The sequence below is a fragment of the Barbatula barbatula genome (assembly GCF_947034865.1).
Source record: "Barbatula barbatula genome assembly, chromosome: 7".
Taxonomy (NCBI): Eukaryota; Metazoa; Chordata; class Actinopteri; order Cypriniformes; family Nemacheilidae; genus Barbatula; species Barbatula barbatula.
Genome location: NC_136770.1, coordinates 20,516,691 through 20,541,625, shown reverse-complemented (window position 1 = coordinate 20,541,625; position 24,935 = coordinate 20,516,691). Strand labels below are relative to the sequence as shown.

At 38.1% G+C, this 24,935-nt stretch overlaps 1 protein-coding gene across 3 annotated transcripts in view; it reads left to right on the top strand.

Moving 5' to 3' along the window:
• Positions 1–24,935, top strand: part of pdzrn3b (PDZ domain containing RING finger 3b) — a 69,973-nt gene that overhangs the window by 31,446 nt on the left and 13,592 nt on the right. The window contains exon 1 of one of the 3 annotated variants that reach the window (XM_079460153.1): positions 22,747–22,997. The exons of the other annotated variants lie outside the window; for them this stretch is intronic. Coding sequence (XP_079316279.1) covers positions 22,875–22,997 — 123 coding nt within the window. The 5' untranslated portion in view covers positions 22,747–22,874. Of the gene's footprint in view, positions 1–22,746; positions 22,998–24,935 lie in introns of those variants that run through there. 3 annotated transcript variants of the gene reach the window in all.

Sequence of the window (24,935 nt, the reverse complement as noted above, 5' to 3'; positions counted from 1 at the left end):
CAAGTATTCTTTGAAAAGAAACGGGCATACTAATCCTTCCCTCAGTTTAGATGTCATGCCTCATTTAGTTGACAATATTGGTTGACATTTGTCAGGTTTTACGTTTGTAGATGTTCTACAGCCTGGATATTGTTATCTTTTATCCAACTTTAAGGTGCTGAAACAAATATAAAAAATAATTTCTAGGTTGATGTCACTGAAATGTGAACAAATTTGGGTTGAGTGGACTGGGGTGCGGCAAGCAAAGGTGTGTATGGAAAAACTTGTTTGGAATAATTGTTTTTGCGATGTGTACTACTTGTGGGGAAAAGAAGAAAACTCACCGCATAAGCCTCTCTTACGCATTTGTGTTTTAAGTGAAAAAGAAGCATTTTCAGTAACAAAACAGGTTTATGAAATTACAATGATTTGTTTTTTTGTTGAACGCTGCTGTACGTCTTAAACCTTGTACCTCCATATTTCTGGATTTTTTTTTCATAAATAATTTTTATAAGTCAACCTTTATGTTTGTGACTTGGTTTTGCAAATATGTAGTTAATAAAAAAAAATATTAAAAGTGCTTACTTTGACAGGGCTGTATTTAATTATTAGAAAAGTACAGAAGTATTTTTTTGGACAATTGTAGATTTTGTTCTTTTAAAATTCATAAAAAATTATTTTGATTTGCACAGTCTAGTATATTGAGAAAGCCAAGCACAATCTGTGAAATTTTTGAGGTGTCGATCGATGCATTATAATTGTAAAATTATATTTCTTAGGAGTTTTAGAAATGATTTCTTTTTTTAGAACGACTTGTCAAGCAAGAGTCTCCGTTTGGTCCCCATGTACCCATTTGACAAGTAGAAAACATGACAATCTGAATATGTGCACACATGCTTTTAGTTTGCCTGCTCTGTTAAGGCCGGTGTCTTTCATTAAACACAGTCAGTCATCTCCAAATAAGGCAAACACTGTGCCCTTCATACACTTCCAGCCCCCCACTGCACTGCCAACAAGTGTGCATTTAACACCAGTATAAAACCAGACCCTCCAAACCTCAACACACTTACGCTTTGCAGTCCAGTTTCAGGAGAAAAGTGCTATTGTTAGTGGTTATTATTGCTTATATTTATGGTAAGACGTTGGTTCAAATCCATACCCAAAGAAGTGCATCTTGGCGTGTTAGTTTGAAGTCTTTACCTCAAAACTTGCTAAGGAGAGGTGTTGCTAAGCATTTTTTTGCTTGGCAGTCGATAAATACAGAGCATCTGTACAGCCACATACGTAGCCGACCCCCTTGGTGACAAAATGTTGTTTACTGTGCCGTGTGTGTAACTGTTGCTTCATTGTGGATTAACCTCTTTTTTTTGTCTCTGTTTCTCTCTTCAGGTAAGAATTGAAATCTGAATCTTCTCACCTATAAAAGCACTCGCTTTCCATGTAAGTAGCATTGTTGTTTCTACTGTACTATTCAGTGCAGGCATGTGATATACCCTAGATAGTGTTGTTTTGACAAACCCTTGGGCAGTTTTGTCATTCTGAACGTCAAGAGCTAAGCTCACCTCTTCACTATCTTGTAATCCTGCTGTCAGGCAAAAATAGCCTCTTTGCAGACGTGATATGATACCATCTTCTCTCTGTTCGTCTGCTTTCACAAAAAGGAGCCGTTTACCACCTGTAATCTTCTCCGAGCGCCAGCGGCAAAGCCATAATACATCCTTAACCTTTATTGACCGCTGCATTTGCATAATCGTTGGTTAAATAGCAACTTCCCAGGGTCTTTGTAATTGCAGTTGAGGCGATACGCCGGAGGTAGACCATCATGGGAATACTCGGACTCGGTGAAACCGGCGTGTCAGGATTTAAAGGATAAAAGAAATAGAGCAGGCCTTTGAGAGTGTATGTGCGCTTCTTGCTTCTGGGGCCAAGAGATGAGAGACTGAAAGCCATGCTTGTGCGGGTCTAAAGGGCCGACGAGCTTCGGGTCACGGGGGGCATTGTGTTGAGCACTTAACCTTAGATTGAGAGACCCTCGCCTCTGCACGCTGCGTTATCTGCAGCAGACGTTACCTGGGAAGACGTGCTTGGCTGGAACGCAGCAGAGATAAGAGGCCTTCAGGAGAGGGAGGAGAAATAACACAGCCTCCTGCTGTCTGGACGTGGACAGGAGAATGACAGGCGGGAGATGAGAGTCCAGTCAGCCATGATAGGGTTATAGGAGTTTATTACATGGGTTTTAAAAGAAAGCCGCTTTAACATCCAGAAGCTCTTTCGGTTTTAGTTTTTATTTATTAAATATATATTTTTTAAATCTTGCAAACACAGTATTATACAATTTTAAAGATTTTCATTTAACATTTTGATTTGTGAAAAACAATAGTTTTGCGTAGTGTTACCAGTGTTGGACCAGCGTTGTTTATGTCTTTTTACTTGTTTAATACTTGTTCCTAGTACTTTTGAGAACCCAAGCATTCATAAAAGTTCCCTTATTGATTTATCATACTTTTTCAAGGAGTATTTTGTGCAATATTGTGTAGTCTGTAATTTAAAATCAGTTATTGTGCAAGTAGATAAAAGGGATTTATATTCTGTCATTTTTTATTTGAGGTTATGCATGTAATCTGCAACTGTACAAAAAAGTTATAAATTTAAGAGGATATATATTTATCAGCATTAATCGCGTGCGTGTGTGCGTACTTGCATTATAAAAATGTATGTATATTTTTTTCAGTTTGGTAAAAGTAATTGTTCAGTACATTTATAATTTATATATACTGTAAGTAATAAATATAACATTGTAACTGAACAAATCGTTTTTGCTTACTGCATTGCTCAGTTTCAAAAGATTATTATATAAATAAATAAATGAAGAGTTTGTTCAAAATTTCTAAAATCCAGTTTTTAATTGTGCATTACAATTCATATCAATCATACTGCAGTTGTTTTGTTTTGATTCACGCCATAATAACTCAAAAAATACTAACAGAATAAATCACAATAAAAAAAACTTGAAAATCTAATTTTGGAACCAAACTCTTCAAATATATAGCCTATATTTAAGCATTATATTTTAGATGTACTGTATAATACTATATTATTAGTACTTAAGCAGATTACTTTTTACTACTTTTATTAAATTGCAGATTGCAGACATACCTCTGAATATTCAGTGAGGTAAACAGATTTGGTCAGTTAATTGGTTTATATAAACGATATAATACGATTTTCCTACATATTTTCATGAAGCGGATGAAACAATATATTCAACTGTAGATGGAGAAGGCTGACATTAATTGTGCCAAGTGTGATATATTCCAATATTAACATCCTTTGTTTCTATAACTACATTACTGTTACACCAACAATGTCCAAAAGGAATGTAAATTTAGCGACCAGGAACATGTCCTATACTTGGAAAGTCATTGTAAGCTTTGGGAAGGTTTCACCCGTTTGTCTATTCCTCTCATTAGACGGTTGTTTCCTAATTAGCCAACTAACATGTAACAGTTGGGTAACAGTAGTTTGGTAAACAGCTTAGAGCTCACTGCTAATGCTTTAGTCAAATAAGACCCATATGCCACTAAACACTGCCAGTTCCATCCCTTCCCTTATACATTATTCAGCTGTATCTTGTTTTTAGAGAATATTAGTTCACTTAGATTTCTGATCAAATCTGCCGCATTAATGAGCGGCCTATGGAGCTAATATTTGAGTCTTGGATTAGAGAAGGCAACAGTTTACCCCACAGAGCTTATAAACCTTTTGGTCTTGAGCTGTGGGAATTCTGGGGAATGGATGGAAAGGGCTGGGTTTGGATGATGTAAGGACTCCGTGGTAGCTGTGCAGTAGTTTTTGGGACTGCTCTTGTTTGCAGAGAACAGGGATTGATGGGATGAGGTCCTGAATGACATGCGAGTTAGGCAGTTCATATTTACTTCCTGCTTGCATTCTTTTCTTGATGTAGCGTTGCAGAAGCTCCAGCACTTTGGGGCAGGACAAACACAGGATGTCTGAGCTCTGTGAGGAATTATGATGGATTGACTTTATTAAGAGTAGAACGAAGCATCTGCGGGGAAACAAGGGTGAGGATAACAAGCCATGGGGCGAACAAGCGACCCTGCGAATTTTAGAGGAGTTTTAAAGCTTCAGGCAAACAGCAGAGAAAGCAGCAGGGTGGAAGATGTGTGACTGCATTTGTATGTAGTGAGACAACATTGAATAAGAGGCCAAGAGATAGAGAAGATAATGATCTCGACCACTCAAAGCCATCTGCTGTCATGGAGGACTTTAAACGTTTTCTTTCTTTCTCACTTTCTGTCTGTCTGTCTGTCTTTCCTTTCTTCCGTCTGTCCTTTCTATCTGTCTTTCTTTCTTTCCTTTCTTCCGTCCTTTCTCTCTGTCATTCTTTCTTTTATCTATCTTTCTTTCCTTTACTCTGTCCGTCTGTCCTTTCTGTCTGTCTTTCTGTCATTCTTTCTTTCCTTTCTTCTGTCTATCTGTCCCTTCTGTCTGTTTGTCTTTCTGTCATTCTTTCTCTCTTTCTGTCCTTCCTTCCTTCCTTTCGGTCTGTCTGATCTTTCTTTCGTTGCTTCCGTCCATCCTTTCTGTATGTCTGGTTGTCTGTTCTTTCTTTCCCTTCTTCAGTCTGTCCGTTCGACCTTTCTGTCTGTCTGTCTTTCTTTTCTTTCTTCCGTCCGTCCGTCCTGTCTGTCATTCTTTCTTTCCTTTCTTCTGTCCGTCTGTCTTCTTGTCATTCTTTCTTTCTTTCTTTCTGTCCTTCCCTCCTTCCTTCCTATCCGTCTGTTCTTTCTTTCTCTTTCTTTCGTTGCTTCCATCCATTCTTTCTGTATGTCTGATCTTTCTTTCGTTGCTTCCGTCCATCCTTTCTGTATGTCTGGTTGTCTGTTCTTTCTTTCCCTTCTTCAGTCTGTCCGTTCGACCTTTCTGTCTGTCTGTCTTTCTTTTCTTTCTTCCGTCCGTCCGTCCGTCCTGTCTGTCATTCTTTCTTTCCTTTCTTCTGTCCGTCTGTCTTCTTGTCATTCTTTCTTTCTTTCTTTCTGTCCTTCCCTCCTTCCTTCCTATCCGTCTGTTCTTTCTTTCTCTTCCTTTCTTTCTTTCTTTCTTTCTTTCTTTCGTTGCTTCCATCCGTTCTTTCTGTATGTCTGGGTGTCTGTTCTTACTTTCCTTTCTTCCGTCTGTCTGTCCGTCCTTTCTGTGTGTCTGTCTGTCTGTCTGTCTGTCTGTCTGTCTTTCTTTCTTTTTTACATGATTGCAAAACCCATTGACACAATATAATTTTTTGCAAAGATACAGAGATACTGTACAAGGTTTAAGATGGACGGCAGTGAAATTGCTAATTATTAACGCCATATGAAGAGCTGCAATGTACTGCAAAGAGGTGGCTTGACTGAAATGTTTTTGTGTTCTCAAAAACATTTTGATCTGTATGCATTCAGAAAGATATGCGTGCATGTATGTTGTTAACTGTATAAGTTAGACCCCCCAGGCACATACACATGCCAACTGAATACATGTGTCATCCCTCATAGACTTGAGGGCTTAATCCTGTTCTGTACACACTGAGGGTTGAACCAAAAGGCAATTACATTAAACACTACTTTATGCACTAAAATCATTGCAGAGAGTAAGATAAATCTTTCTCCACAGTTTTTGTAACCATCCAGCCCAGAGACTACTAGGAAATATATTAAGGTCTACAAGAAACACGGCTATTGAAAACTGTGAATTGCAGCTGTAGTTATTGCCATGTCATCCATTGTGGGTTCGGGAGTAACTCTTGCATTCTGTTCTTACACAAAATGAGAAAAGAAGGGATTCACCCGTCAAACAAATGAGGTTGTCGTTTCCAAACCTTTGCAGTGTGTACTCTACATAGCCCCCTTGAACTTAAATCTTCAACCTCACAAGTATATCTTTCAACCAAGTATAAGCTCAGGTAATATTTTTGCTCTTTTATTGTAACTGGCTTGTGTTAGTTTTAGACAGAACTTACGACCGCTGGTTTCCTTTGTTGCTTTTCCACTTGGCCCTCAATATTTTTCTGCTTACACCAGCACTTCTGATTTCCAAGAAACAGACATCCAAAGCATCCATCCTGCTCTATTTCTGTACAAAGATGGTAATTTAGTGAGTACAACGTCATGTGGATTGAAGATCGTAAAGGCGAAGGGAAATACAGAAACCGAGGAAGGCGTTGGTGGAGTGGAACGACATTAAAGTGGCGCTTGATGTCTTTGGCTGGACTTTAATAGCTCTCTGTGTCTTCTTGATCTGCTCTTGTGTGTTGTCTGAGGGTCAAGCTCTCCAGCTGAGCAGTGATAGCCCTCAAGTAAAGAGGAGTAGGTTAGGTTGGGGCAGCTTTGAGGTTGTTTAAAAGGGTAGAGAACAGCTAAGGGCTATTCGATTGTAGACATGCATGAAGGTGAACGAGTTTATGGTTTTAGGTGGCTGATGGGATACTTGACCTCTGCCGCAGACAAGAGTTTTTTTTCGGGCGATGCAGTCACTAAGAGTGTAAGTACATCAACACTGTACACATCTGTCAGAATGTGTTCACGCTGAGACAAAGATGAGTAATGCGACGTAATAAATGAGAACATAGGACTGAATTCTTCCAAGTTTTCTTTGGAATCCCTAAGGGATTGCGTAGGGTTGTTTAAGATGGTACAGTAGTGTTACAATTTGCATTTCAAGAGAAATCGTTTGGTTTGAGGCTCTGTTCTACTCTGGAGTTCTCTGTAGGGTCTTCAGTGTCCTGTTGTTTTTTGCTATTTTGACCTTCGTTTTTTGCCAGCCCTGTGAAGGAAGGTCTCTGTCTGAAAGAGCCTGTGGCTTTCCACCCATTGGCTACCCTGATATTTCCCTTCTCTCCGATATTTCTACTTCACCCTTTATTTCTCTTGCTGACCTTATAAAAAAGTTGGATGTCCTCCAAGCAATAGGCTCCCATTAGATTTTGAACATTGTGAGAAAATAACACGAGCAAAACATCAAAGATCTCAAGATGTTCTGGAGCTCGCCCATTCAGACAATAATTCAATTAAAAGCCAGGAGCTACAGAGACAGGAAAATTAAGAGTTGCAGGGGGTGCAAAAGGATCCGCTAATCCCAGGCTCGCCTTATCAGGCTGTGAGTCAGGTCTAGCCAGTGGGAATGCCTTTTATTCCGCCCCGCTGATCTGACTTCAAAGGTGGCGTGGGGCCTGCTGTACACCCCCTCTGTATACCCCTGCGTTCATTAGAAAGCAGATTAGCGCTAATCTGTTGGAGCACACCTGACGTTCATTGTCGGACGGAAAGCGGCTGTAATGTGGGTGTAAAGGGGATTACTGTGATTGCAGGGGTCACAGCACTAACTAACTCAAGACCTGATCGGGGATCAAGGTGACTAGTGGTTGATTTGTTAATTGGCCACAGGGGACTTAGAGAGGGGGCTAAGTGTAGCACGGTATCAAAGTCATAAGTCATTAAGGTATTGATCTTAAAGGAATAGTTTACCCAACATGAAAATCCTTTCGTTCACTCACCCTCATGTCATTATGAACCTTTATGAGTTTATTTCTTCTGTAGAATATAAAAGAAGATATATTCAAGAATGTTGGCAACCAAACTACATTTGCTGTTGACTATTGACTTCCATTGTATGGACACAAAATGATTTCTCAAAATATCTTATTTTGTGTGTTACAGAAGAAAGAGCCATACAGTTGAATGAATGATATGAGGGTGAATCAATGATGGCAGAATCTTTTTGCTAGACTGTCCATTAAACATTACAAGGTTGATCGATGATTGACAGATAAATGCATATTGACATACATGCACTACTGTTAAAAAGAATTTAGCGTTACTTGATATATTTTTGTATATAATTAAATATATACATAATTATTTAGATAATAAATGATTTCTATATATATATATATATATATATATATATATATACATAATTTTTTTAATTATAAAGATTTTTGGTATTAATCATTTATATTGAATTTTTTTTGTCCCAAATTCATTCCTATTTTCATAGTTATTGCATAGTTTTTAGATTTTAATTCAAAAATTAGGCAAAAATATCAATAAAGGATAAATGATCCTAAAGTTTTGAACGGTAGTGCACCGTACTAAGATGATTAAGTTTGCACACACTTGATATTATACATAACTATACATATACAAAATCCTTGAATTTACATAATAATTCACCTTTTAACAAATCAAGCGATTAACAGTAAGCTAAGCAGTCATTCATCAATAGTTCTGGATTTTATAAAACTTGAATGTGCGCCTTTCATACTGATATATCCAATAATATAAACGTTAACAAAGGTTTAAGTTAAAGTTTGAGCATGCATGTAGCCTGCATGTCTAGATTCATTAGCGTTCGCACATTTTCTGCCTCATGTCTGTGTTGCGATGTGGATCTGTGCTCTCTTTCACCCCAGCAGGAGCGCTGGGCGTAATCTTGTGTTAAGTCTTAACAGGCTGATCTGGATCAGACATTGATCTTTGCCTCCTGCTCATTACACTCGTCTGTGCTCACACATGTAACCTTTAACCAATGACAGCGAGGGGGGCTCTGTGTACATGAGGTGACCACTCTGAGAAATTACAATTTGTGTCGAACTGTATGACTGACTTCTGTGCATCACAGAAGTCTCCGTATTGGACAGGCTCAGTCTCATTCACTTTCATTGTATGTAGCGACAATATTTTATGGCGCTCTTGAAGTTTAGACAGAGGTCTGTTGGCGCATAAGTTGCTTTTAGTAACCTCCATTGCATTGAGAAATGACTAACATCAGAGCCTTACTCGTTAAAGAAGTTATTATTCCAAGTTAAAATGTAACAAAGTCCAAGGCAAAGAAAAACATATGGCTAGACCGCACAGAATATGGTGTCTGATTCTGTAAAAATGTGGTGTTCTATGTTGTCTAGTTGAGTATTAAAAGAAAAACTGTATTTAAATATTTGCCCAAGAAGATTTGAGACCTGTGTGCCGGTGTCATGAGAAATTTTGCCTCCCGTGTGAATTGTGTCCACTTAGGACCCCGCGTGGTTAAAAGAACTTCAAATAGATACTCTTTTTAGCAATGCTTACAAAATTACATTTTATGTCATTTTTATATCGCTAGTACTTTGTTCAAATAACCATTATAATTTTTTTCACTAAATGCTCCGTTTAATATTACATAGATGAGGCTTTGGGTGATGGCTATGGTTTACTGTTTTAGTTATTTACTATAATAAAACCATGGTAATTTTTAAATATCAAAAGTAATGTATTTTTGTTTGTTATGCAGATGTTGACCCAGAAATTCTTTGATCTTTGACAAAATCTGCTTATTATGTTTTTCGTAAACTTAAATTTGAACAAGTAATTTTAATGCTTTTATTATATTCAATGTATTTAGCTCGCTAAAAGTTAACGCAGCTTCGGTTAGCTATACTACAACATATCGAGATGACAACCTTCATCTACCTTCTTGATTGGGTCCTAAGCGGACACAATTCACACGGGGGGCAGAATTTGTCATGATACCTGTTCCCATGGTGTCGCTAAGGTGTTTCGAGTTATTAGCTTTAGCACATTCTACTCTATTTTTGGTCTAATTTAGCTTACAATCCAAGATAATTGTTATGGTTGGCAGTAAACGTGAATGGTAAACTCCAAGGAATTCAAAGAAAACGTTGTTCTTCCAAACACTTCGCTCTATCCGAGTGCTTCATACACGAGGGCTGTGTTCAGAACGCTCTTCCAGGAAAGAGGAGTTTAGCTAGGCTAAGTCATGTATACTTAGCCTCCCTCCTCACATAAACACTCAGTAACACACACACAGGCACAGTTGTCGTTGTGGAGGCTGCTTTTTAGGCCACAGATGGCCTGTGTTGGAGATGGTGGTGATGACTGGTGCAGATGAAGCTGTTTACTCAAGACTGCTGGACTGCTGCAGTCGCCACATTCAGATCCTTTTCCTGCCTCCATAAATCCAAGCCACACACCAAACAGCAGCCATGACACACTTCTGCACGGACCGGCAACAGCAGCGGCGCGGTTCTGATGCCACACAGAAGGAAAAAGAAATCATGGCGTTTAAAGGAAAAGTTCATCCAGAAATAAAAGTTGGTAACAGAACTGGATCCAATTGACTAGTATGGACACAAACCACAGAGACATTTCTTAAAATATATTATTTTATGTTTTACTTGAGAAGAGTCATACACAGGATTTAAATAACATGAGGGTAGATATATAATAATAACCAATTTTGGGGTGAACGATTCCTTTAAACTAGACCATTATGATTTAATCCAAAAGTCTATATAATATACATTTTCTGAAACCAAACAATACATTTAAATGAGCTGTATGTCATTTTTTGGAGTATCTATTGACAGAAGTGAAATATAATATACATAACTATGTCTTCATAGGTCGATAAAGACCTTACATAATGAAGCGTTATGTTTTTATTACCTTAGAATGAGCTATTTCTATTTACACATACACAGGTCCACTTACATGAATTGAATTCGCCATACAAACATTTGAAGTTGTTCGTCTGTGAAAATGTTCGCTCATCTCAATTTTAACAGGTTGAATGTAGGGTCGTGAAATGTGTCGGTTCTCACATGCCTTGCAACTAACTGTTGTTTTATGCATTTGTATGTCTTGAATATAAACATGAATAAGATTTATAGGCACAACGTTCTTTTTGTGTTTGTGTACCCCACCTTACGCCTGTTTTTAATATTCAAAAACTTGGCTTGTTACCTCATGGTCAGTCCATGAGTAGAGGGGCCAAGTTTTCGAATATAAAATATGCATCGTTGACGTGCAAATGTGAGCTGTCATGTGTGAATATATTCATCTTACGTCAAAAAGTTGAGGAGTGTGGGAAAAGCTGTTCAGTTTGGTGTTTTTCCATGGGATTGACAGTTACTTTGTTTTGATAGTTTGTTCAACCCTTTCATTTCAAAAGATCAAGAACAATTTTCATGATGAGCCACTTTAAACTCTTTTGACTCGAGCTTGCTCTCGCCAACCGATATGTTCAAACTGCTCTCCATAGGACAGACTTCAGTGGAGACAGAAGAGTCTCTGTATGAGTGTGCATGACGGGATGGCTATGTTTGTGTGTAGTGGAACGGCTGGGCAACTGTATACTGTACAAATGTTCCAGCTGGACTGCTGTTGTACGGGGCAGAAGGCCCCTGAGCCCATGTGCTTCCTGTCTTCGGTTTACCGACTCGTGTGTAAGAATGTAATAAACCTGAAATGAGATAATAAAGGGCTGAAATTCTTCACTATCTTGACTGTATTGGAATCTTTAAAACACCCTTGGCATTCGATTTCCCTGTTTCTTAAAGTAATAGTGTTGCGCCAAATGCGACTGCAGACTGTCATTTGTGAAATTTGTATATCCTTAAGTGCAAAAGTATGCTTTTATATAAGTCAACTTTATTAATATATTCAGATAAATGTTCATTCACATTAAGTCTTACCTTGTCTGTTTTGTCAAAGCAAATTCTGTTTAAGCATTTATGTGTCAAAATGCAAACATTACATTATACAACTGTGTTTGTCAGAGCGAGAGGATTTACGGGCTGTTGGTCGCCAGGTGTGCCTCTACTGTAAAATATTTATGTGCTCACTGAAAAATGTGCTTTGGCGTTTACGTTGTGCTGTTGTCTTTTAAAGCAGGTCTCCGTTGACCCGTTAGAATACCTTGTTTTTAAGAGACCGAGAGAATGTGGTGATATTTGCCCAAACTCTGCCAAGAGACCAGCTGGGTACAACCCATCTGGTGGAGATAAAGTAGACGTGAGGGCACGGAGGTCCCTCTAGTGGTTTTCCAGATATCATCCTGTAAGCTTTGGTCACTCGTATATATGATAAACATTGTAAATTAATATAAAAACAGTGTTGTGTTCTGCTTAACAGAAATTATTGGGGAAAGACAGTTTTACAGTATTCTCTATTGGGTTTGTTTCCACAGTGTATGTTGAACGTCTCTGTGTTTCACATGCCATTTTTCTCTATAGTCACTTGATCTCATGTACGTTTCTGTAAGTGATAGTGTTTAATAGAGAGTCCTCCTGTGGTTGAAGAGCTTGAGTTGTAAAGCTGACTGTGGCGGTCTCTCAGACAATGTTTGTTAAGTTTGAATGTACTATTGTACGGCTTGTGGAATCCAGGGGTCAAACTCAGAGCAGACAATGGCATTTGTTCTGTATTTGACCCCAAACAACTTGCAGCCATCACAAAATACTCCTTTGCCTGACTCAAAGGCTCTGTTTAACCAAACAAACCCGGTAATAGAAAGTTCAGCAATGCTTTTGTGGAGTGGACCCCATCTGTCTCTGTGTAAAGACTGCTCTGAAGAGAATGCGTAGTCAGAGGAGACGGGGTTTCAAGTCTTGCCCAAAATTTTAAACTTTGAACTTTTGACCAAAACATAATCTTGGTTAAGACAAATAAAGTCTTCCTCGGAGAATGTGCTTAAAGAGCCAAAGTAACAAAGCTGAAGATTACACAGGGGATAAATCTGATCAACCCTGTCAATATATATTATATATGATCTGTATATGTTAATGAGGATATTTAGCATACGTATACATTCTTTTAGGATTATTTCAAACCTATTTTCTTCTCCAGATTCTCATTAAAGTAACCACATGGAAAATAATTATTAACCCTTATTAAAATAGCAAGACATAATAGTATGTATGTAATGATAAGTTAATGTTTAAAGAATATGTTGTCAATAGATACTTACTTATTTTGTATTTTATATGTTGTCTACTCAATATCAAAATGTTATAGAAACATTTGAATGTATATTCATTTTTTCACATATTTCTTGTTAAAACAACTTTGTAAAGTCTTTTTCTATAACATTTGCAGACCCTCTAGCACCTCCTTGTGGCCCCAGTATAAAAGAACCTGTTCTGAATCATGGAATAAAGGTGGGGCTATTTTTCTAGGTTGTATAAGCGGCACCATATAACAGTGTCAGAACTTCTGTATGCCACCTGGCTCGTGGTCCTTTCCTGATCCAACTGCCCTCTCCCCATCACTTCATTCTTTTCTACTCCTAAAATAAAGGAAAAAAGGTCAGCATGTCCCTTACAGGTATTCTTGTGTGTTTGAGTTTAAAGTTGAGTATGCACTAGTAAAACGATATACACATATTTGAAGTATGTAGGTTTGTGCGAGGAAAAACGGACAAGGGAAAATATGTTTTAAGAATATACTACATTTATTTTAACTTCCCACACACGCACTTCTCTCTCGCCCTCTTTCACACACTTGTCATTTTCAATGTCACTTATTCCCTTCTGATGCGCCAAAAGATGATAAATCGTCTGCTACTGAAGTGACTTTTAACAAATAAAATGTTCATAGTGGTTAATAGTGGGGGTTTGGTTACATTTCTGATTCTATAGGGAAAGTTCCTGTGTTGTTACTGTTATAATATGAATACTATAATGCGTATTGTAAAGTTGAGGAACTTGTGAAATAAGAGAAGGTCTATAATCTAACATTCACGAACAGAGTTCACTTTCAGGGAAAACTTCGGTTTCGTTGTTTCATTGTTCTTTTATTTAATAATTGCTTCCTATAGGGGGAGCTAAAGCTTCAAAAATAAATTCTTCATTTTGAGTCACAGGTCTTTTTTCTTCATGTGTATATAGAGAGAGCAGAAGAGAAAGCAGTGCGTTCCATATCTCCTGTTTACAGTATAACACCGTGTCTACACCGGATGCGACATGCCACACGACTTGTTCTAATAGGATCGCCGTGTCGTATCCAGTGTGAACAAACTTTTAAATTATAATGGATTCTTATGCGTTCTATTGTCTTTTTTCGCATCGCGCCTTGTCCGGTGTAGAATGCTGTGTCTACACCGTGCGCGACAAGACAAATGAAGACTTGAACAAAATGAAGACTTCATACAGAATGCGTTTTTCCATTCCAATGCTGTTCTTTTCCTATGTTTTTCTTTGAAAACATGCATTTGACGGACGTGCATGAACGTTATGCTCACACGAGTTTTCGAGATGCCCTGTCCAATTAAAAGAATTTGCATTTGCATTCAGCTGAATTCTCTTCTCATATAGGTTGCTGTTTGTGTGATGGAACAGTTTTGCATACAGTATGAATGAGATATCAAATATACAAATGCTATATTGTTTGCACATTTGCATGTAGACAATCCACTATCTTGGTGCACAAGATGTAGCAGACAAGTGCAACACTTTAACTTCTGTTTTTCTGTGCTTAAGTCCAAAATAAGGTAATAGAAATAGTTTTCATGAGAAATCTACTAAAGTGATTGAAATGAATTGCTGTTTGCCTGTGAAAATCTCCCCGGCACAATGCTGGATTGTTGCCAGGGTGTTGCTATGCAATTCCAAAAGTGTTCTTAGCGGATTTTTATCACATTGCCGATTATTTAAATATTGAAATGTTGTTCATGTTTGTAGAAGACATTTCGCTCCTATTAAAGTTATCTCGGGGTGCAGATTTAACCTTCATTGTGAGACTTGCATTGTGATTCTAGAGATTGTTTTTCACTCTGTTCTCCCTCTGTGTGTGTGTTTGTGTCAAGAGAGAGAATTGTCGCTCACCTGTTCGTCTCAGTGGGGGGATTTGTGTGTAGTAAGCTGTGAAAAAACATCAAAACAAAGTTCAGAGTAATGAAGCCACATCACGCTAGATACACTAATGTTACTAAACATAGCAGCGCTCATTATTCCCCACATAGAAAGAGAATGGGGATATCCTGTGAAGCAGATGGGTGAGGTTGACTCAGGAGATTAAAAAAACACCTTTCCAGTCAATAGAAGGATGAACCCCATTATGTAATTATTAATTAACCACTTGTATGAATGACCCAGTGTAATTTTACGGCGAGAAAACTGATATAGATACAGATATGAACAGATGTTCTGTTTGCTTGCTTATTAATCCTTTGGTATTATTATTATATTTTACAGACTGCCTGCATGAGAGCAACAGGCCAGCTGCAAAGTGTGCATCTTTATTTTAATAGGCGGCCCTTTTGAAAGGCCACAGTCAAGGACCCTTTTCTTCACCCTAGCACACATCAACTCACGCCCTACGGGGTCCCGGTGTCAACATTTGAATGGCGGGTACAAAGCTAGGATTCATTGTTATGGGGTCTGGAAGAAAGATGCAGAACGGCCACTGTCACTCACCCGTTGCGGTGACAATAAGCGGGGCTCCCTCTGCCCTCTTGCCTTTGTGTTCTTATTGAATTATGGCACTGGTTTTCTTTGTGTGTTCTGGCAATCGTAATTGAAAACATGTGACAGAAAAGGCAGGGAGCCGAGAGAGGATTTGCTCCAGTGAACATGACTCCATTAGAGAAGGAAAAGTCAGGGAGAGAGAGGTCGTGATTAATATTAGAGAAAGACAGGGCTGTGTAAGGAACTGTCTGTGTTGGAGTTTTGGTCGTCGTAAAACAGGTTTTAAACTGTCTTTGAGGCATTATGGGTGGAAGCTAAGTGAGGTGCCAGTGCCGTGTGCAATGTAAGGAGATAAATCTGTCATCATTTACTCACCCTCTTGTCATTTCAAACCTGTATGACTTTCTTTCTTCTGCAGAAAACAAAAGAAGATATTTAGAAGAATGTTGGTTCCCGAACAACATCATTACCCCTTGACTTGCATTGGTTTTGTGTCCATAAAATAGAAGTGAATAGGTACAGCCATTGTTCGGTTGTCAACATTTTTCGAAGAATGAAAGTCAAACACCTCAGATCTCGCTATCTAGATAAAAGAATTATGGCCAAAAGTGCAGACGAAATGTTTGGAAAATAAATAGAAAAATGGTCCTTCTTAACATTACTTTGATTTACTTTATATTTTTAATGTATCAACATTTTTAGGATTATTATTACATATTTTACATGCATATTCAATATGTATTTTTAATATATCCATTACATTTTTTGTTTATATTTAATATCTATCTATTTATTTTATTATAATATAATTAGTACATTTATTTTTGTGTAATATGTTATATTTGATTATTATTATTAGAGTATATTATAATTATTTTAAAATATAAATACATATTTCCATAAAAAATATTTCCTTTGTTCATTTATTTGATTCAGTCTTGCGAAAGGCACTTGTCTGTTCTGGTCTTTGTGTAATAGAAATTTGTCTAGCAGTTAAATACATACCTACATTTGTCTCTGACAAAAACCCCTTTGATTTGTGTAATACTGTAAAACTGTATAATACACACACACACACACACACCAGCCAATATCCGTCTGGTGGTTTGCGCGCAGACAGTACAGAATTTTCCACCCTTAGGCGATTGACTTTTTTCGAAATGTGTTAGCAGCTGTGCGGCAGGTACGACGCTCATTTCTGTATTTGCAAAACATTCTCGCTCACCCGCTCGTTCTTTCTTTGTCAGGCAACAAAATACGGTAAAGACACTCCTCCTTTCTCCCGCTTAATGGCTTCTGATGCACCTCTAGCTGAGCCGTAGTATTGTATTCCGTAATTACGGCATTTGCGGAGTACTTCACCACAAATGAAGTTTGAATTGGATGAAAATTATAGGACCTGGGGTCTTTTTAAAAGCCCTAGACATCTATTTTCCCCATTCTGAGCCCAGAAAGAGGGGCTATATGAAGACTGAGGTAAAATTATCTTCAAACAAACAGCCAGATGTCTGTGAGGGGGGAAGCAGCTCTTAGTGGAATTATAGAGCCACACTAATAACCTGGAGTAGAGGAACACTGCGGCGTTCACTAATGGGGAAACTGGTTCTTTGTGGCTGGTTTCTCTCTTAAAGAGATTTAGAAGAACAACAGATAGACTCAAACGGCAGCATTGAATAGCATTCGTCGATCTAAAGGCTTTGACTTTGACTTTTTTTAATTTTACAACACGCAGCTTCAGATCATTAGCACGGTGCTTTTATCAAAATGTGTTATTAAGAGAGTTTAATAGTAACTATACAATGTTTTAAAGAAATCATTATCCTTTCTGCATACACAAGAAAGCCTGAACCTTTTCCATGCACGCTGTTAAGAAAGTCAATGTACGATTGGCTAAACTGCACTCTGGAAGGGAAACTGAGACGTTAAATAATGCCAATTGTTACAAATGTATTTTTCATGTGTGCTAACGTGATTAGAGACCTAAACCTCCAGACATTTGGGCTTCAAAACAGAGAGGCACATCGGAGGTGGAGATTTGATGAATTGCACTTTGATTGTTATCTGATTTCATTTGGATGTGTTATCCGATTTAAATCGACTCGCTAACAAGGTTTGTATTGTCGGGTGTGTGTGTGGAGGACTGATGTTTTGAAGTGGAAGGAAATGTGATGGTACAGTTGAAATGATACTCTAGACTCAGTGTTGTATTTATTATACTGTACCTCTAGCCAACCATTTTTTTATTTTTTCCATCATTAAATGAGTAGAACATGCATGTTGATATGTGCATTTCACGTCTCAGTTGTGTTCCCCTGCTAAATGTCCTGCTTACCAAAAAACTCATCCTGGATCCTCTAGTTGGAAAGAACCATGATTTTTTTACAAAAGTGAAATAAAATAGGTTAGATATACATTGTTGTAAAGAATCAGGACCTAGATCAACCGAATACACAACATATATGCATGACAACATCTGGCAATATTTCTGACGTATAAATGAGTAAATCGGGTGTATAGGGCCTTAAAGTGGTAATCCCAGAAGCCTTTAGGTGAGGATGTATCGCTTGAACATTCCCTGGTTGGCTAAAAAGATTGGAACTCTTCAGATTTTCTTCTTTTATCGTATGTGATTTGTGAATTTGCTCTGTTTGTGCATTATTATCTTTAGTCATTTGTTTTTGTTTTTAGTAGTTCTGTTAGGATTATTCAGTTCCGAAGTGAATGTTTATGTTACAATTGTGTTTATGTCATGTTTATTTATATATAAATGCACACACATACATTGAGCATTTAGATATTAATTATATTATGTATAAATAGATATTTTTAAATATATAGACTACATGTATGTTTGTGTATTTTTATGTACATTCAAATAATTGTAGGGCTGTCAAATGACTAATCGCAATTGAACGCAACCAGTTTGTGTTTACATTATATATTTCTGTGTACTGTGCATATTAATTTTGTATTTATTAAAAACATAAACATACATATTTAAGAAAAATATAAACGTAATAAACATTTATATATAATTGAAATTATTGCCAAACATAAATAAATACATATAAATAAGTACATGTATGTCCTTACAAATTCAAAATAAATATACACAAAGCACAGACAAATGTAATGTAAACACACACGTTTTTCTGGATACGATTAATCGCAGTAAATAGTTTGACAGCCCTAATTAATTGCAATTTATTGGTTTGACAACATTAGTTTTTAATAATAATGTAACATTTATAATAAATATTAAAAAAAAAGTTTTGCTATTATTAATAATGCAGTAATATAACTAAGATTTAGTTGGATAGTGGATTCTGGAGTTCAACAGGTTTTGCATATTTATGTAATAAATTTGTCCCGTTATCACATTTAACCATTTACCGGGACTCTAAAACAGACTGCAAAACCGATCCAGAACCAGCTGCGCTTTTGTAAAGATGGCAAGCCTCTCTCTCACCGTATCAAGAGCCACAGACTGAATATGAAATCTTTTAATATCCAGTCTAATAGTGGTGGTGACAAGCATAGGGGAGTTAGCCCCATAAAGGAATGTCATGGCATTTAGATAATGAACCGTAAATATTATTTTATTAGGCTTGGGTTTGCAGTGAGAGGTTTTATTGTGGCAAAGGTTAGGCCTTGATTTTAATGCCCTTATTATAGTGGTTAATTCTTCGTATGGCGAGGGCAGATGACTGCTAGCTGGAGTCCAGCCAGGGCCCAAGACATATTAGATGTGCCAGTCATAGACTGAGAATGAACTCACCTCCGTTAAGCCCCACCTCTGTCATCACCTCTGCCAATTTATTCACATCTAAATCCGCTTTTATCCGCTCAACCTGGAGCTTGACAGCTTTTCACTGTCAGTTGTTCATTTACTGCGAGTTCTCGAACCCTTTTTTACGACTTATGTGGCATAGTTGCTCTAGAATCCTTCCAAAACGTAGGCTGTGTTTAATGCTCTCAGGTTTGCTTTTTCATGGCTCTTTTGAGTTTCTGAAGAGAGGTTTGATTCGCTTTCTGTTGCTAGATGGGATTGAAGCTTATTCTCCAGAATCCTTGACGCACATACATGAGGTTTCCATCAAGACTGTCCTGGAATGGACCGGAGTCGGCGTGCGTGCCATATTTTGGAAGACATGAATGAAAAAAAGGTTTTGAGGGTTGAAAGTACAATACCGTACATTGAATGTCAAACTGTCTTTCAGATTTAGTCTAGTTCATCCAATTTGTTGTTTATTTCTTTTCCACGGTGTTTTGTTTTCTGGAAATGATTTGGAAAGATGTATTTCCAGTGTGTTATTAAAGCATTGTTGGGCCTCACTCATGAAACGAGCAGACCTATGTCTTTGTAAATATTTTATAAAACGATTATTTTATCAACCTCTCTCTCTCTGTCTTTCTCTCTCTCTCTCTCTCTCTCTCTCTCAGCTGTTTTAGTTATGGGCACTGAAACATTCTTATGCAAGATTGTCCTCGGATCGAGGGTCTTCTGCTCTTTAAACTCAAGCGCTCTATAAAAGTCTGATGAGCACCTCCAAATCTCTCTCTCGCTCTTCCTCTCAAAGCTTAAGCTGTCAGATGGGGAGACTGATAGCGTGAAATTAATCCCAGTAGTGTGTTAGAAATGCCGGGGCACGACTCTCTATTAACTCCCAACCAAACCTGGACTGAACTTTGATCCCCAACATAGAGTTTTATAAGTACAGCATTCTCCAGTGTGCTGCTGGGGGCCTGGTGTTAGACACCAATTGAATAGCAGATATATATTCTGATAAATGCAAGCAATGTTAGTCTTAAATTTGTACATTTGAACCTATACTGTTTGCCATTCCCTAGTCTGTATGCATCCTTTGAGGGCGTTGAACAAAGAGCACATGCAGGTGAGATCTCTTCGCCCCCCGTGGTGGCGGTTTGACACAGACAACTGGTAAACTGGGTCCTATGGGGCCTCACCGAGACATCTGGAGGAACATCAAATTAATATGAATGTTTGCATCTGAGCTTAGAGCAGGAGGACACTGCTTTCTTATTGTCTGTGTCATCTTAATTAAAGTGGGGATGATGTAGCCTCCGTACCCCCGCTTCTGTCAAGTCATCTCGGCCCTTCCTCCAACTCCCGGGTGGCCGCTCTGACACCCCACCAAACATCATTATCTGAGACTCTGGCCTTTTCTTTTGTTGGGATTAGGAAATGAGTCCCTCTAGCACTAATGATCCATTTTTAGCCTTTTTGGGGGGTTTCTCAGAATCCATGTGGGCCTTATGTGAGGACTAAATAAGTTCTCCAGGGATGCAGGAAGGGTACAGCGTTGGCACGGCAACAGAATGGTACCATGACGAATGTGGTTACAACACTCTAATGTGTTCTGTTTGTTGTGGAACAGTTGTTAATTTGGACAAATTAGGGGGGTCAATGGGTAAAATTGTTATTTATAATGAAGTACATTTGTTTACTCTGTTAAATTTAAGGGCATTCATATGTTAATAAAATGAAACCTAATGCATTAAGGTCATAAACTGTTTATCCTTTTATGTATGTAAAAAGATTTTTCTAAAATAAATAGTTGTCAAAATCTGGTGCACTCAGAAATAAGTGATTTTAATGGCAAAGTACACAAATGCGTTGTCAATGCTGTATTCAGTGTAATGGCGATTGTGATGTTTAATAAGTGCATGTTAATGTTGGCAGTCTTGGTGCATAAACATTTTAAACATTTTGAGAGCCATGAATTGACAACACTAAGATTGACTATTGTGAGTGTTTATTTATGTGTGTGGGTATGTGTAAAGTTTAAGTGAATGAGATTGTGTTGGTCGTGCCTTTATAGTAATCCTCTAGCTTCAGGTGAGATGAGTCGAAGGTCTGTAAATCTCTTCGATCATCTCAGCGTTAAGTGGGTCATAAACTAATCCATGCACACACACAAAGATTTCTTTAAGACTGAATAGTTTCTCTAGGCACTGATTTTAGAAACATATGGATGATGAAAGAAAGTAATTGAAATGATGGCACTCTGCCTCCCACATGTTGCCTCTTGTATTTCTTTGTGTTTTGAGATCTTGGATAACATCATTCGATCTAAGCCATTCAGGACCATCAAGCGTTCAGAAATCAGAGATGCAGGGAAGAGATTCTTCTTAATCAGATGTCAGATGACTGGATGCTACTGGAATGATGGTATTGGAAGTGGAACGGTCCTCGGGGAGCCTCACCCCGCCAGGCTGGGAAATGTCAGGAATCTGGGAACATCTTGTGTGAGGAAATCCCACACTGCCGCCAATTTGAACATAAACGTGTCTATATACAATCCGGCTATCATGTTATCCCATGTCACAGAGGCAGGTAAAAAATGTGCCAGCTGATATCCCGTGTTTCTCCCTGGTGAGACATTTCCTATCAATGAGAGGATGGATCACGGTGGGCAGAGGCGGATTAAACCTGTGTCTGAAATAATATTTTTTCATTTGTCACACAGAGAAGCCTGATATTTGTGGAGCGCAAAACATGTGGTTGTTGAAATGGAAAGACGTGGAATGTGGGGGGACATTCAGCTGTCATGGCACGAAAGAATCTCATGTGTTGTGATTATATACGAATAATAACAAGTTTTTTGTCTTCTGCCAGTAAAGACCGCTCACTAAAGTGGTGTGTTGTCATTCTCTTTAGTTTTGTATTAAAATATCCATTCTATTTCTCCAAAAAACTGTTTCCGCCGTGACGATGCTAGCAGTCCATCTGAAGTTGATCTGAATATTGTATTGACACAAACTTGGATTTTTCTACAGAGCGTGTTGTTGTGTGCATGTCTCAGCTTGTGAAAGGGTATCATAGTTCTCATGTAAATAAAGATTGGTGACCTCAGCACGGTTCAGTGTTCCTCTAAGTGACATTTATGTTTGGTTGGCTGAGTGGCACCACCGTAACGGGCATATTCGATGCCAGGTCTGCGGTGCCCTATTGTCAAGCCCCCTTAAGGGCAACTCATCAATGAGCAGGAGACCAAGAGCCCCGTGTCTTTTTCTATCAGTCATGAGGCAAAAGGAAGAGTTCGGACTGTGGATTTGTTTGCTTGGTTGGTCGGCCCACTTATTATTGAAGAATGGACCCCAACGATTGACATGTTTATTCCTTTTCTCATACATACGTAACCAAAATAAAGATGTTTTTGTCTTAATGCTTAAATTGTTTATACAGTTCGTATGTTAACATTCAGGATATTATCGCAGAATAAGAGGATTTGGTTCATTTATTGCATGAGTGCTTCTCTTTTGTTCTGTTAACAATTGTTTCAACGACTTGTTAGTTGTTATAAAGATTTGCATAATGTCCGCAAATATATTTGTCTTTGCTTTTACACATCAGAGTAATGAATTCATCTTAACCAGCTTTAAATGAACCTTTAAAACTCGCCATTTAGTCTTTAGGATGCAACGGGGCAACCCCCTTATGAATATTCAGCTGCTTAATATGCATGAGTGGGCGTGCATAAGTAGCAGCGTGTTCCCTGTGAGCAGCTGAGGCAGACGGGTAGATCCAGAGAGAGAATGCTGGGGGACTGAGACAGACCTCCAGGCAGACACTCATGCTCACCGGGAAGCCGACAGATTAAAGAGCGAGAGACAGAAGAAAGAGGTGCGCATGTGAATGAGCGAGAGAGGAAGCGTGCTGAGTTTGACTAGATGGTGTGATCTGTCCATCATGGGATGCAGAGTTTGTACTCTACAGAAACCTCCAGAGCAGTACAAACTACTGTATGAAGTGAGCCAGGTAACTGCTCTTTTTTATTTTAGTGTTGTATTGGTGAGGGGGATTCAAGTAAGAACTTGAGATGATGTGTAAAGTTTCTCTTTTATGCTGTTTTGCTGCTTTGGTCGATGCAAATATCTGAGACACTATATTTGGATTTTTTTAAAATATTTTCTAGCTTTCAATGTTATTAAAATATCCATTTTATTTCTCCAAAAAACTGTTTCCGCCGTGACGATGCTAGCAGTCCTGGATTGATCTGTCTTGTCAGAAGGTACATTTGGGCATGAGTGCTGTTGCAGCGTGGACCTCGTGTTGTTTTGAAGTGACTGAGATAGTCCTGAGCTCTTAGACCGTGAAGCATCATTTTAACATTCGGGAAGAACATTAAGAGTATGATTGTAGGTTTAAACATTTATAGCTAATAAGATATTTAGATTTGATTTCTACTTCAGTTTCTATTTAAGTATTGAGTTTAATAAGTATTATTTATAGTATATAAGTATTATCTTCTGACAATAAAATTGTTTTGAGGTTTCCATCTCGTCTAGACGTCTTATGAAGATGTGTAAGCATGAAAAATGTAAACCATTTTTAACCATTGTATACGTTAATTCTAGGTCAACCCTAGGCTATTTTTAACTCAACAGATATTTCCATATTTCACCCGGATTGGTTAGACTTTTGGTTGTATTATTTGTAATTCAGTTATTTATTACATGAATTGTCAGATAGATGTCAGAACTTTTTAGACATCCATGTTGTGCAAGATGTTTAATGCTGCTGTTTTGAGGCCGGTGTCACTGTTTGACACTGATGTCAGCTCTGATTTGATTTTCTTTGGGTCGTGTGATCGTTTATAACCTCGGGATGTCTGTAATCATATCGTTGGGGGTCTGCAGATTAAAACCAGTGGGCGGCGCTGAGATTACACTGTTCTTCTCCACATGCATGTGTGCACATCATCACACACATACTTAATGTATAAGTGCATTATACATGTTTGTATAAGAAGATATTATAAACAAAGGAATGTTATAGAAATCCTGATAAATAATTGTGTTTGAGCTTTTTGGGTTGGGATAAAAGCAGCCCCAGATTTGTACAACCACATTGTTAGAACTTCGTATTGCGTATTGTGTTTGTATGGTGTGTTAAGGATGCTTTCAGTAGACCTAATGAGTGCCCACTTCGTCGCCTCCTTTTACAATTTTCTATAGAGGATGTTTCTCTGTATTAGCTGTTGATGACGGGACGGACGCTATTCTGAAGGCTCCGCTTTGATCGCTCAGGCTGTGTGAAAGCGGGACTAAAAGCTTTTCTCCTGTTAAGAGCCGAGTGTATATATCTGTGTGTTTGTGTACTGCAACAGCAAATGGTCTCTGTTTGTTAATAACCCAACAGACAGCGGTGGGCTTCAAAGGAACCATCAGCCTTTTCAAATCCCTGTTGAAAATGGGATAAAAGAAGACATAAAGGCATATTGGGGCCATCATGCGAGGTCTTTATAGATGTCACGTCGCTGTCAGTTATGTTTGATTGACAGGCGGTTGGTAAAGGAGACCATGCATGCTGTTCTCATTTTCGAGCGGGGCTACCACAAGCAAAGATTTGAAAATTACACTTAAATGCGTTTAAAGTTATGGATACATTTCCTATCATTCTCTGATGCTGCAGTCTCATGTCCATGTATCCACATTGCTCTTTTCTTTGAAAAGTATTTTTTCGAGAAGATTTTTTATTCTGACCCAAATCAACATAAAACAAAATAAACACAAATCTGAGATTGAACTAGTACTTTAAAAGCATACTCCTTACCCCCATTTGCAAAGTTACTTGAGCTAACCCATATAATTTTGCATAAGTAACCTGCGATTTTATGTTTCACACAGAGATGGCGACATAGAGGCAAAAGTGACATATACCATCAATGTGTGATAAGAACTCATGAAGAATTTA